General features: G+C 43.0%; 2 protein-coding genes across 4 annotated transcripts in view; one reads left to right on the top strand and one right to left on the bottom strand.

Annotated features, from left to right (window-relative positions):
- SYN1 (synapsin I) overlaps nucleotides 1-13418 on the bottom strand; it is a 63529-nt gene that overhangs the window by 20760 nt on the left and 29351 nt on the right.
- On the top strand, nucleotides 946-6494 carry LOC132344315 (endogenous retrovirus group PABLB member 1 Env polyprotein-like). 2 transcript variants are annotated; one of them, XM_059883759.1, is made up of 2 exons: nucleotides 946-2796; nucleotides 4253-6494. In XM_059883759.1, exons 1-2 carry the CDS (start codon nucleotides 946-948, stop codon nucleotides 5684-5686), a joined length of 3285 nt encoding a protein of 1094 aa, XP_059739742.1. In that variant the 3' UTR covers nucleotides 5687-6494. The 2 variants fall into 2 exon arrangements, with proteins under 2 accessions (XP_059739742.1, XP_059739743.1); XM_059883760.1 differs by lacking the exon at nucleotides 946-2796 and having other exon boundaries at nucleotides 3567-6479.

Genomic DNA, 13418 nt, shown 5'->3' on the forward strand with positions numbered 1-13418 from the left:
TCAAAGACTCGAGTTTTGGGAAAAGCGGTTGCTTATGGAGATGAGTGGCTTGGTAATGAATCAGTAGGGAAGAGGGAGAACGAGATAGCGGCCCTCCCCACTGGGAATCAGGCGGTCCCAACTATAGAACCAGACTGGGACTACAACACAGCTAAAGGAAGATGGGATCAGAGTCATTTTGTTAGATGTATTCTTGAAGGACTTAGGCAGGCGCGTTCTAAGCCTTTAAACTATGGCAAATTGGCAGATATAGAACAGGAAGAGAAAGAAGCTCCTGGTAAATTCCTAGATAGACTGAGAGAAGGCCTTCGCAGATTCACTGAGATTGATCCCGAAAGTGAAGAGGGAAAAGTGATCTTAAAGGATAGATTTCTCACTCAGTCGGCTCCAGATATCCGCCGTAAGCTATTAAAACAGGCGTATGGACCAAATCAGTCTTTAGATACTCTGTTACAACTGGCTCAGACAGTCTATTATGGTAGGGAATATGAGGAAAAGAAAGAAAGGCAAAAAAAGACAAAGGAAAAGGCGGAAGCCTTCGCCATGGCTATGAAAAACGTTCTTAAACAGCCTGAGAAAAATGCCCAGAGGGGCCCAGGTGAAAAGGGATGGGCTTGCTACTGCTGTGGAAAGGAGGGGCACCTCAAGCGGGATTGCCCTCAGGCATCTAAGCCGCCCCCGGCTCCATGTCCGGTCTGCAAAGGACCACACTGGAAGAGAGACTGCCCCCAGAGGCGTAGGTCTCCGGGGTCGGACTCTCAAGACAATCAGGACTGAAGGTGCCCGGGGGTCCCCACACAAGCTCCCATCCTAATTACACCTGAGGAACCCCGGGTATTAATAGTTGTGGGGGGCCAATCCGTCGATTTCCTTTTAGATACTGGGGCAACTTATTCTGTGCTTACTGAAGCCTCTGGCCCACTTTCTTCCCGATCCGCTTCCGTAATGGGACTGTCTGGACAAGCCAAAAGGTATTATTTCAGTTATTCTTTATCTTGCAACTGGGATTCTGTGCTGTTTTCACACGAGTTTCTGATTGTGCCAGAATCTCCCTCACCCCTTTTGGGAAGGGATATACTGAGCAAGGTCCATGCCTCTGTTTTCATGAATATGGAGCCCTCCCTTTCTCTCCCTTTAGTTGAACAAAATGTAAATCCTAGAGTATGGGCTGATGGAAAATCTGTGGGTCGAGCACAAAATGCTATTCCTGTAGTTGTTAAGCTCAAAGACCCACACGTATTTCCACATAAGAAGCAGTATCCACTGAAACCTGAAGTTAAAGAAGGGTTAAAACCCATCATCGAAAATTTAAAGGAACAGGGACTATTAATTCCCTGTAACAGTCCTTGCAACACTCCTATTTTGGGTATAAAGAAATCAAATGGTAAATGGAGACTAGTTCAAGATTTACGAATAATAAATGAGGCTGTAGTTCCTTTACACCCCGTGGTGCCTAATCCTTATACTCTATTGTCTGAAATTCCTGAACGGGCCAAATATTTCTCAGTAATTGATTTAAAGGATGCCTTCTATTCAGTGCCTTTGGCGGAAGAAAGTCAATTCCTATTTGCCTTTGAAGACCCTACGCAGCCAGCTTCTCAGTTAACCTGGACAGTTTTGCCCCAGGGATTTCGTGACAGTCCTCACTTATTGGGACAAAGTTTGTCACGGGATTTACAAAACTTTAATAGCTCTGAAGCAGTGGTGTTACAATATGTAGATGATATTTTGCTCTGTGCTGAGACAGAGGAAGCTTGTTCGCGAGCCTCAGAAGATTTCTTAAACTTTCTGGCAGGCTGTGGTTACAAGGCATCAAGAGAAAAGGCTCAGCTTTGTCAACAATCGGTTAGATATCTGGGCCTAATCATATCAGAAGGGACTAGGGCCATAGGCCCTGAGAGAATTAAACCTATACTAAATCAACCCCTACCTATGACTTTAAGACAATTGAGAGGATTTTTGGGAATCACAGGTTACTGTCGCATTTGGATTCCGGGTTATGGGGAACTTGCCCGGCCTTTATATAAACTTATAGCTGAAACTCAGCAGGCCCAAACTGACAAACTGGTTTGGTCTCCAGAAACTCAAAAGGCTTTTAAGGTTCTTCAGACTGCTCTCCTGCAAGCTCCAGCTCTGAGCTTGCCCACAGGGTCAGAATTTAATTTGTTTGTCACTGAAAGAAAAGGTGTGGCATTGGGAGTTTTGACACAACCCCGAGGGCCTCACCAACAACCTATTGCTTATCTAAGCAGAGAATTAGATGTAGTTGCATGTGGGTGGCCCCACTGCCTAAGAGTAATTGGGGCAGCGGCTTTATTAGCACCTGAAGCTTTAAAAATAATTAATGGACGAAACCTTACTGTACTGACTTCTCATGATGTGAGTGGAATCTTAAATTCTAAGGTTAATATTTGGATGACAGACAGTAGGCTTCTTAAGTATCAGTCATTGTTGTTAGAAGGACCAGTAACTAAGCTTAAAGTTTGTGGAAATTTAAATCCTGCCACTTTCCTTCCTGAGAAGGAAAATGAAACACCTGATCACGATTGTTCTCAATTCCTAACTTTAAACTATGCAGCTCGGGAGGATCTAAAGGATACCCCATTAGACAATCCTGACATGGAAATATTTACAGATGGCAGTTCTTTTGTTCAGGATGGAAAGCGTAAAGCAGGTTACGCCGTGGTGACTGCTGAACAGGTTTTAGAAGCAAAATCTCTCCCCCAGGAAACTAGTGCTCAGTTAGCGGAGCTTGTGGCCCTGACCCGAGCTCTAGAGTTAAGCAAAGGGCAGCGGGTAAATATCTATACAGATTCTAAGTATGCTTATTTGACTTTACATGCTCATGCTGCAATATGGAAAGAGAGACACTTTAAAACAGCAACAGGAGAACCTATTAAGCATTTCAGAGAGATCGAGAGACTTTTAACTGCTATATATTGTCCTAAAGAAGTAGCTGTTATGCACTGCAAAGGGCACAGCAGGGATGGGAGTAAAATAGCCGAAGGTAATCATCTGGCTGACTGTCAAGCCAGAAAAGCGGCACTTTACGAAACCCCTTCACTACAGACGCCTTTGATCTGGACAGGTCCTGTGGAACAGGAAAGACCACAATATACTGAGGAAGAATTAGAAAGATATGAGAAACGAGGAGCAAAGATTACTGATAAAGGATGGTTACAGTCCGAGGATGGACGATTAATAATTCCTGAAAATGCTCAGTGGAAAATTCTTAAGGGTTTACATCAGAGTTTTCATTTGGGTGCTGAGAGTACTTACCAAATGGTTTCTCGTTTGTTTGAAGGTAAAAATGTAATGAAAACTTTAAAGAATATTATCAAAAGGTGTGAGATTTGTCAAAAAAATAACCCAAAGACTGAAAAGCTAGCAAAATCTGGATTACAACGAAGTGGGAAGTATCCTGGAGAGGATTGGGAAATTGATTTTACTCATATGCCAAAAGCTAATGGATATTCTTGCTTACAAGTTTGGGTAGATACCTTTACTGGATGGATTGAGGCTTTTCCCTGTCGTAGTGAACAGGCTAAAGAGGTTATAAAGATTTTAATTCATGAAATTATCCCCAGGTTTGGGCTGCCACGGAGCCTTCAGAGTGACAATGGCTCCGCCTTTAAAGCTGCTGTAACTCAGGGGGTATCTAAAGCTCTAGGAATAGAATATCACTTACACTGTTCCTGGAGACCCCAATCCTCCGGAAAAGTTGAAAAAGCTAATGACATTATCAAAAGGCATCTGCGCAAATTAACTCAAGAGACGCAGGACAAATGGATTAAAGTCCTACCCATAGCTTTAATGAGGGCTCGAACTACTCCAAAAAAAGAGGGACTGTCCCCCTTTGAATGTATTTATGGAAGGCCTTTCTTACGCACAGACATTGTTATAGACCCTGAAGCCTTGGAATTAACTAATTATGTAACTCAGCTCTCAGCTTTTCAACAGACGTTAACAGAGCTCCGGGAGAAGACTCCTGACCCAGCCTCCGAGTCAAGCAGGCCTCTATTTGAGCCAGGAACCGAGGTCCTCATAAAAACAGTGGGATCTGGGGGGCCATCCCTCGAGCCTCTCTGGGAAGGTCCTTACCAGGTTATTCTTTCCTCTCCCACAGCTGTCAAAGTGCCAGGAATTGATTCGTGGGTACATCATACTCGAGTTAAGAGGTGGCACCCTGACCAAAATTAAGTGACTTCATTTTATGTCTTTACTTTCTATGCTCTGACTTTGTACCTTTTAGATGGGCCTGATAACCTATGTGAGCTTACTTCTGCTGACTCCAAATATCCTGAGTCTGCCGTTGGATCCTCAAGACAATGTCTTCCTGTCCTGGGCTCACTCCTATGCTGCATTCCACAATCGGTCTAACTGCTGGGTCTGCGGAGCGCTCCCCTCTTCGTCAGTGGAAGGCTTCCCGTGGTGGACATCCCCACTTCAAGGAAAAGACTTTCTCCAAGTCTGTGAATACCTTCGACAACAATCACATGCGATGCCTCTTCGTCATCTGATGACATCTACCAACCCTAAAATGGACTGGTGCAACACTTTGTACTCTAACTATGGACATAATGTGACTTTTAATTTTGATTATACGTTGTCTCGGTTCAATGACTATTTTGCTACATATAAGGTAAATAGGTCTGGATCTAATGGCTTTTTACCTGACGTTTATCAAATATGGGATGAGGTTACATGGCTAACTCCTGAAAAAGGACGTTTAATATCTACTGCCTCTATATGCTGGGAACAAACAGAGCCGTCCCCAAAAGTTAGCCAACAACTTAATTACAATGATTGGAAACAAATGGGATATTTGTCTCGGGAAACATGCAATGTAATCATTCCCGTGTTTTCCAATCCCAGTTCAGGTTCTCCCTTTGTCTGGCCAGGCACGAATTGGGACTGGATATCTCAGTCGCGCTGGCTTGCTCCAAACGGAACTTATTGGATATGTGGCTCTTACCTATGGGCATGGCTTCCCCCTGGTTGGATAGGGAGATGCACCCTGGGTCTAGCCTTTACTCATGGCTTTATATTTTCAGAGCTTCCAGAAAAGCCTGCTAATTTACCCCACCTTAGAACTCGGTGGGCAAGGTCTGTATTTTATTGGTATGATTATTTGGCTGCAGCGTTTGTTCCCTCTTTGGGAACTACAGATGTTATGTTACGAGTGGATGCTTTGACTAATTTTACTCAACAGGCATTACAAGATTCTCAAAAGGCTATTTCAGCTCTTAATGCTGAACAAGCACAAATTAGAAAGGTGGTTTTACAAAACAGATTGGCTCTAGACATTCTGACAGCTGCACAAGGAGGAACTTGTGCCATTATTCATACCCAATGCTGTACATATATACCTGATATGAGTACGAATGTTACTCATTTTACTAACCACATGAACAGGATGATTAGGGCCATGGACACTCCTGAAGCCTCAATTGCTTCACTTTGGAAAACGTTAACTAATTCCCCATGGTGGACAACTATCTTAATTACGATAATTCTGGTTGTTTTGTTCTTGCTGTTTGCTCCCTGCATCTGTAATTGTATAACTGGATTTGTTTCTAGCCGCATGAAAGCTTTTAAGTTACAAATGGTTGCTCAAACTCCTGCTACTACTGTAGCTACCTCCAGCTACTATTTGGGGCCCCTGGATCAGATATCCTCAATATGAGGATTAGGAGAATATGTTGCCTCACCAATTTAGGGACAACGCCCCTTGTCAGCTCGGAAGTAGTTATGGAATGAGAACGACGCCCCTTTTCCCTAGGCAACATAATTCTCCTAAAAGAAAAGGGGGGAATGAGAGGGTAACAGGCAGGAAGGCCAGGGGTCTCCAAATGGAGGAAATAGCCTGCAAGTGTCAGACATTTTTATCTCTCTTAAGCGGCAGGAGGAAACAAACTAGCAATATTTTTTCCTTCTCTATACAAATTTAAAGGGAGGTTTCTCTTAAAATACTGTGTTGCCATAATGACACCCGGCTTCGCCTGAAGTTAGCTATTCTCCAGTCTAGAGATAACCAATGCCTTTTTCTTATGGAAATGTTTGTCTTAAGCTATGCTAATGTACTATGCCTTTACCCCAAAACTCTGTCTCCAAGTCGGTTCCGCCTCTTGGCCCAGAACCTACTTGACAAACCAGTATGGATATTGTTCCCCTAATCTATGTAAATGAAACTATTTGTATGGTGGTCTGCCCTTCTTCAAGATTCAAGTTAATCATTTTATGGCCCAGGATAAACCATTTATCCCAAAATGCATCTTATGGGTGAGGGGCCTGGTGCCATTCTGAATTTTAAGACATTCCTTTCTTTCATTAACAGACTGCTAGTGACTATATAACATCCAGCTAAACACTAGCAGGGGGGTACTCTTTCTGCCCCCTTCTGATGCCTATGTCAGAAGCTTTCTCTATCTTCTTTATACTTTAATAAAACTTTATTACACAAAAGCTCCGAGCGATCAAGCCTCGTCTCTGGCCCCGGATTGAATTCTTCTCCTCCGGGGGCCAAGAATCCTGGTGTATTCGCGTGATTCAACAACCTTTCATCTTCACTGCACAAATTCCCTTTTCCACAAATATCCCAGTAACAAATACCTCTGTTGAGCTACCTTCTTTATTCATAAACATCTGATTGATGAATCTCCACTGATGACCTCCCACTGACAAATCTCCCCATTCACAAATACCCAGGAGCAATCTATCATCCACTGATGGACTCTAGTGACAAATATCTCTCTTGATGATTTCCCAATCCGTTGACATATCTCCTATGACCACTCAGTTGAAAAATCTTTCTACTCATGAATACCTTTTTATGACATAATTCTCATTGATAACCTCTATCAAAAAATCTTCCCAAGAATACATTATACTGGCATATCTCCCCATTCAGGCATGCCTATCAAAATGCTCTCATTGTCAAATCTTACCATTCAGAACCATTCAGAAATACCCACCATTGATATCTACCTCATTGCTAAACTCACTTGAAAAGCCTTTTCATTCATAAAGCCTCATCCATCCATATAGCCCCTACTGATTGACCACCCTTCTCCACTGACACATTTCCCCATCCTTAGATATCTCTAGTTGGAAAATCTCCCTGCTGGAACAGCTCTCAATATATTACCCTATATGTTGAAACATCTCTCCATACTCCCAATGACAGATGAAGAGGTAGAACAATTCTTCCTTTTCATCAATACTGACTGACACTTAGGTCTCACTCTCTAGCCTGGGACACCTCCTATGCCAGTAGTGATGAAATCTGAGGACTAACCCCAGTTATACCATAGAGCACCCACCAAAGGAAATGATTAGGGCACACATACTCTCTGGATGTAGAGGTGAAGGTTGAGCTTGAAAAAAGAGATTAGTTGAAAGTCTGCATAAGAAGTTGTTAGAACCCCAGACACTCCCCAAATACCAGTCCCCACTGCAATAGAAGGCTGAAGATATGAGCTCTTAAAAAAGCAAAATAGAGAGTTCATATGGGCAGGAACGCCCAGGCCACACCTCTTTGTTGTTATCTATTTATCCACCACTGAGCCTGGGCCTCCTGCTGAACCTTTGTGAAGAGTTACAGCTCTGATGGGTGGAGGCGGGGCCACTGGTACCAGAGGGCAAGTCTCAGTGTCCTTTCCCCCCATCATATCATGAGGGCCTCCTCTGACTCCAGGCCCCTGGAAAGCTCCTTGAATCCTCTCCTGTTTGAGGGTGAGCTGGGCCAGGAAAAGCTCATGCTTCAACTCCACTCACCCTCACTGTATCTCCAGGTCCCTGCCATGAGTCCCAACTTCCTGCTGGTCCCTGTTTTGTTCCTGGCTCTGCCCCTGACCAGCCTCAGGCTGGCCCTCAGGTGCTACCAACCACACCCCCACACTATTTATTGTAACTCAGATGTGGGTAAGTCTGGGCAGACCTCAGGAAGGCCTCTAACGCAGGGACTCACAGTGAGGTTCCAGAAGAGTGGATAAAGCCCTATGAGGTGGTTGAACCTAAATGGCAGTTGCTCTGCAAACTTTTGTTTTTCCCCAAGAGTATTGGGACAGGGAAAATCTTGAATGTTTGAAACCCAAGGGATCCCCTGACACATTTCTCCCACCATTTATCCCTGTGGCTTAATTCCTGGGATTCTTACTGAGACCATGAAGCATTATGAGTTCAAAACATCAAGGCACCCCGCTCACCTCCTTCCCCATATCTGTCTCCTCACCAAAATACAGGCCCCTGACCTTGTTCTGGCTGAGGGAATAGGATGGGTCTTTGAGGCCTCAAAACTAGAGATGTGATACTAAGACCCAGCCCCTCATCCATTAAATATTCTTCAGTCGCAGGGTCCCTCTCCCTTCCCCCCCCCTCACAGACAATCAATGTTCTAAAAAACCCAGAATCAATGTTTCTGGGTCATGAAAGTACTCAAATATAAAGAGCAATGTGGTTATATCTATCTATCTACACACCACAGCAGTGATGACATCCCTGGGGAGAAGTTTTCTTCTAGGAATTCCTTATCTCAGGCCAGCCTGCATGTCCCTACCCTGCATGGATACCTCATCTTCAGGCCTCTCTCTGTCCCAGCCCTAGAACAAAGTGTCCCCTCCCTGGAGCATTTTCCACCAAGTACTCCTAATCCCAGCATGCTGTGCTCCTGATTTCAGCCATCCACAGAAAATTCTGTCCCCAACCCATAGTGTCCTGGATCTTTGGGACTGGGTACTTGGGGATCACAATCTGTCCCAGCCAAGGGACATCTGGTCACACTTTACTGACCATCAGGGAATGGCATTCACCCCCTTTATGCTCTTTGATGGATGAGAATGTACACTGAGTTGTGTAGTGTTGGAAGGGGCTCAGGGAGGAGTGTATCAGGGAGGGGTCCTGATCATCTACAAGTATGCCTGCAGGAATTCCAGCAGAGCTATTTAAAATCCTAAAAGGTGATGCTATTAAAGTGCTGCATTCAATATGTCAGCAAATTTGGAAAACCCAGCAGTGGCCACATGACTGGGAAATGTCAATCCTCATCCCAATTCCCAGGAAGGGCAGTACTAAAGAATGTTTAAATCACCGGACAATTGTACTCATCTCCCATGCTAGTCAGGCTATGCTCAAAATCCTTCAAGCTAGGCTTCAGCATTACATGAACTGAGAACTTCCAGATGTTCAAGCTGCATTTAGGAAAGGCAGAGGAACCAGAGATCAAATTGCCAACATTCGGTGGATCACAGAGAAAGCAAGGGGATTCCAGAAAAACATCTACCTCTGTTTCATTGACTACGCTAAAGCCTTTGGCTGCATGAATCATAACAATCTGTGGAAAACTCTTAAAGAGATGAGAATACCAGACCATCTTACCTGTCTCCTGAGAAACCTGTATGCGGGTCAAGAAGCAACAGTTAGAACCTTGTATGGAATAACTGATTGGTGCAGGATTGAGAAAGGAGTACAACAAGACTGTTTATTGTCACCCTGTTTATTTAACTTATATGCAGAGTACATCATGAGAAATGTTAGGCTGGATGAGTTACAAGCTGGAATCAACATTCTGGGACAAATACCAACAACCTCAGATATGCAGATGACACCACTCTAATGGCAGAAAGCAAAGAAGGACTAAAGAACCTCTTGACAAGGGTGAAGTAGGAGAGTGAAAAAGCCAGCTTAAAACTCAATATTAAAAAACTAAGATCATGGCTTTGGGTCCTATCACTTCATGGCAAATAGAAGGGGAAAAGGTGGAAGCAGTGACAGATTTCCTCTTCTTGGGCTCTAAAATCACTGTGGATGGTGACTGCAGTCATGAAATTAGAAGATTGCTTCTTGGCAGGCAAGTTATGACAAACTTAGACAATATGTTAAAAAGCAAAGGCATTACTTTGCCGACAAAGGTCTGTATAGTCTAGGCTATGGTTTTTCCAGATGTGAGAGCACTGTACATAAAGAAGGCAGAGCACCAAAGAATTGATACTTTTGAACGGTGGTGCTGGAGAAGACTCTTGAGAGTCCCTGGGACAACAAGGACATCAAACCAGTCAATCTTAAAGGAAATCAACCCTGAATATTCATTGGAAGGACTGATACTGAAGCTGAAGCTCCAATACTTTGGCCGCCTGATGGGAAGACCTGACTCATTGGAAAAGACTCTGATGCTGGGGAAGATTGAAGGCAGGAGAAGAGGGTGATAGAGGATGAGATGGTTGAATGGCATCACCAACTAAATGGACATGAACTTGGGCAAACTCTGGGAAATGGTGAGGGACAGGGAAGCCTGGTGTGCTGAAGTCCATGGGGTCACAAAGAGTCAGACACGACTTGGCGACTGACCAACAAAACGCCTGCAGACATAGATCCAGCTCTTCCTTGTTCTTTCTGTTCCTTGCTTTATGTTTATGAAGGCATAAACTTTGATGTTTTCCTTGGTGACCTGATATCTGCTATTGAATCTTCATGTACAATAGCCTCTGGCCTTGGACCCAGACTTCTGCTCAGAGGCTATTGTACATGAAGATTGCAAGGGCTTATATTGGTTTATGTTGTTGAAGAAGGTGAAGCACCCCCAGCCCTTCAACATCCCATCACCACCTCCTCAAGCCTCCGAAAGACTCCCAGCTCCTAACTGTGCTGGGGATCTATCTGGTTCACATTCTGTTTCTTGATCTGGATGCAGAAGAGAGGACTATGTTCACTGTGTGAAAATTCAGTGAGCTATATACTTATGATATGTTCCCTTTTCTGAACTTGTTACATTTCAATGAAATTGGCCCCTCAAAAGAAAACCCTGTAAACTACAAAAATATACTGTGCAGCACAGAGAATATAGCCATATTTTATTATTACTACAAATGGAATATTATCAAGAAAAATTGTGAATCACTATGCTATACACCTAAAACTAATAAAATACTGTAAATAACTTATATTTCAATTAAAAAATAAGTTAAAAAAAGAAAGGGAATAAATGAAGCCCCCCACCCTCTTAACATATCTCCCTTGCTTTTTCCTTCAATTGCTCCCTTACTACTGCACTCTCTCTTTCACACAATCCCAAAGTCACTTACCCTGTTGATTCTGACCATGAAGCACCCTCTCTTTCCTTATATCACAGGGACCATGAATCCTGGGCCCAGAGAAGGGACTGGATCTAGAAAGGCCTTGGGTTCGGACTCTGCCTGTCACATCATGAACCCTCTACAAACATTTGCTGAGCCGTAAATCACCTGGAGTGCAGGTAGCAAGGAAAGAGAAGTCCCTACTCCCACAGCAACCCACCCTCTAGGTCTGCATAACCAAGCTGATGTAAGTAGATCACCAGGCTAGGGAAGTTGGGGTGAAGAGAAGTCAAACTGTACCCCACATTTGACTGGGAAATATTTAGACACACTGAGCTGAGCATCCTAGAGGATTCCTGGTGGTCTGCAAACTGGATGGGAGTAGACAGGAAAGCGGGGCCAGAGTCCTGATGTGTCTACCATCTCAGCTTCCAAGTATGGGGTTGGGCAAGGCTGCTCCCACAAATCCAGGGCCACCTTTTACCCCTCCATGTTGTACAGTGTTGTTGAGGACAAAAGAGGAAATAGGGGAGGCAAGCTGGCTGGCAAAAAGTCTAATGCTTCTGCCATCACTTGCCACCATTACCCACCATTAACTGTCTTCCTCTGAAGGCCCGTTCTTTCTGTCCCTGACAAAAATAGCCTTTGTATAGCTACAAAACAGCCAGGAGGTACTATCAGGAATTAATGAGAAAATATAGCTATTAAGATAGCACTGAATTGGAACAGGTATAAAGAAAGTAACCAGTGGACTAGAACAGACTCCTGAACTTGCCCACACATACATAGGAATTTAGAATAGGATGGAGGTGGCATACCAGATCAATGGGGAAAAAGGGTTATCTATAAAGGAAAAGATGAAACTGGATCCCTACCTATCTCATACTGTATATGAAAATCAATTTTAAAGAACACATGTAATAAAGATGTTTGGAAGACTGCTAGGACTGCTATATTGAGAACAGCATTATGTAAGTGAATGGATGCAACAGCCATTCTGTAATGCATGTAGAGAAGTGTTAAAGAAATGTAATAAAGATGTTTGTAAGAATGCTAAAAAGAGAAAGGAAATCAATTTCAGATGGATGAAGAATTTAAATGTCAAAAACAAAGCTTGCTACTTGTATCATCTACTAAAGTTCCATTGTACATGGATCTAAATCTGGACTTTGAATTTTTCTTCCTTTAGTCTCAGTCTGTCTATCCATGTGTGTCATAGTGTTTAAATTAGAAAAGCTTCATAAAATGTTTGCTTGCAAAAGCATTAAACTCCTTGTAGACTGGAAAGGCTAGTCCCCCCTCAAAGCTCTTCTTTTTCAGGTTTTCCTGGCTATTCTTGCATGTTTGCTTTTTCATATGAACTTTACAATCAACTTATCCAGCTCCAGATAACAGCTTATTAGGTAGGTATATTTGGGGAGATCATATTACATTTATAATTTAAAAATAGAGATCTAAGAAGGGAAACTGATATCTTTATGATCTTAATTTATCCTATCCACAAATAAGGAATGCCTTTCCATTTGTGTAAATCTACCTTTGAGTCTTTCAGGAGTGTTTTAAATTTTTCTTCATAAAAGTTTGCACATGGGAGAAGGCAATGGCACCCCACTCCAGTACTGTTGCCCGGAAAATCCCGTGGATGGAGAAGCCTGGTAGGCTGCAGTCCATGGGGTCACTAAGAGTCAGACACGACTGAGCGACTTCACTTTCACTTTCCACTTTCATGCATTGGAGAAGGAAATGGCAACCCACTCCAGTGTTCTTGCCTGGAGAATCCCAGGGACGGAGAAGCCTGGTAGGCTGCAGTCTATGGGGTCGCACAGAGTTGGACACGACTGAAGCGACTTAGCAGCAGTAGCAGCAAGTTTGCACATATATTGTTAAACTTATTCTGAAGCATTTTATCTTTTTTGTTGTTACCTTAACTGGGGTTTTCTCTTCTGTCTGGTTAGTTGTATATATGGAAACTACTGATTTCTGTATGCTGATTTTATATTCTGCTGTTACTATTATTGTTTGAATTTGTTATTGAATCTCTGGGGAATTTCTAGGTATACTATCATGTAATCTATAAATAGAGATATTTTTACATCCCCTTTACCCATTTTTACATCTATAATTGTTTTGCCTAGTCTAACTGCATTGGTCTAATACCTCTAAATGCAAAAAGGCAAAATGGTTGTCTGAGGAGGCCTTACAAATAGCTGAGAAAAGAAGAAAAGCTAAAGGCAAAGGAGAAAAGGAAAAATGTAAGCATCTAAATGTAGAGTTCCAAAGAATAGGAGGACTTCTTAACTGATCAATGCAAAGAAATAGAGGAAAACAACAGAATGGGAAAGACGAGAG

The sequence above is a fragment of the Bos taurus genome, chromosome X (genome assembly GCF_002263795.3).
Source record: "Bos taurus isolate L1 Dominette 01449 registration number 42190680 breed Hereford chromosome X, ARS-UCD2.0, whole genome shotgun sequence".
Taxonomy (NCBI): domain Eukaryota; kingdom Metazoa; phylum Chordata; class Mammalia; order Artiodactyla; family Bovidae; genus Bos; species Bos taurus.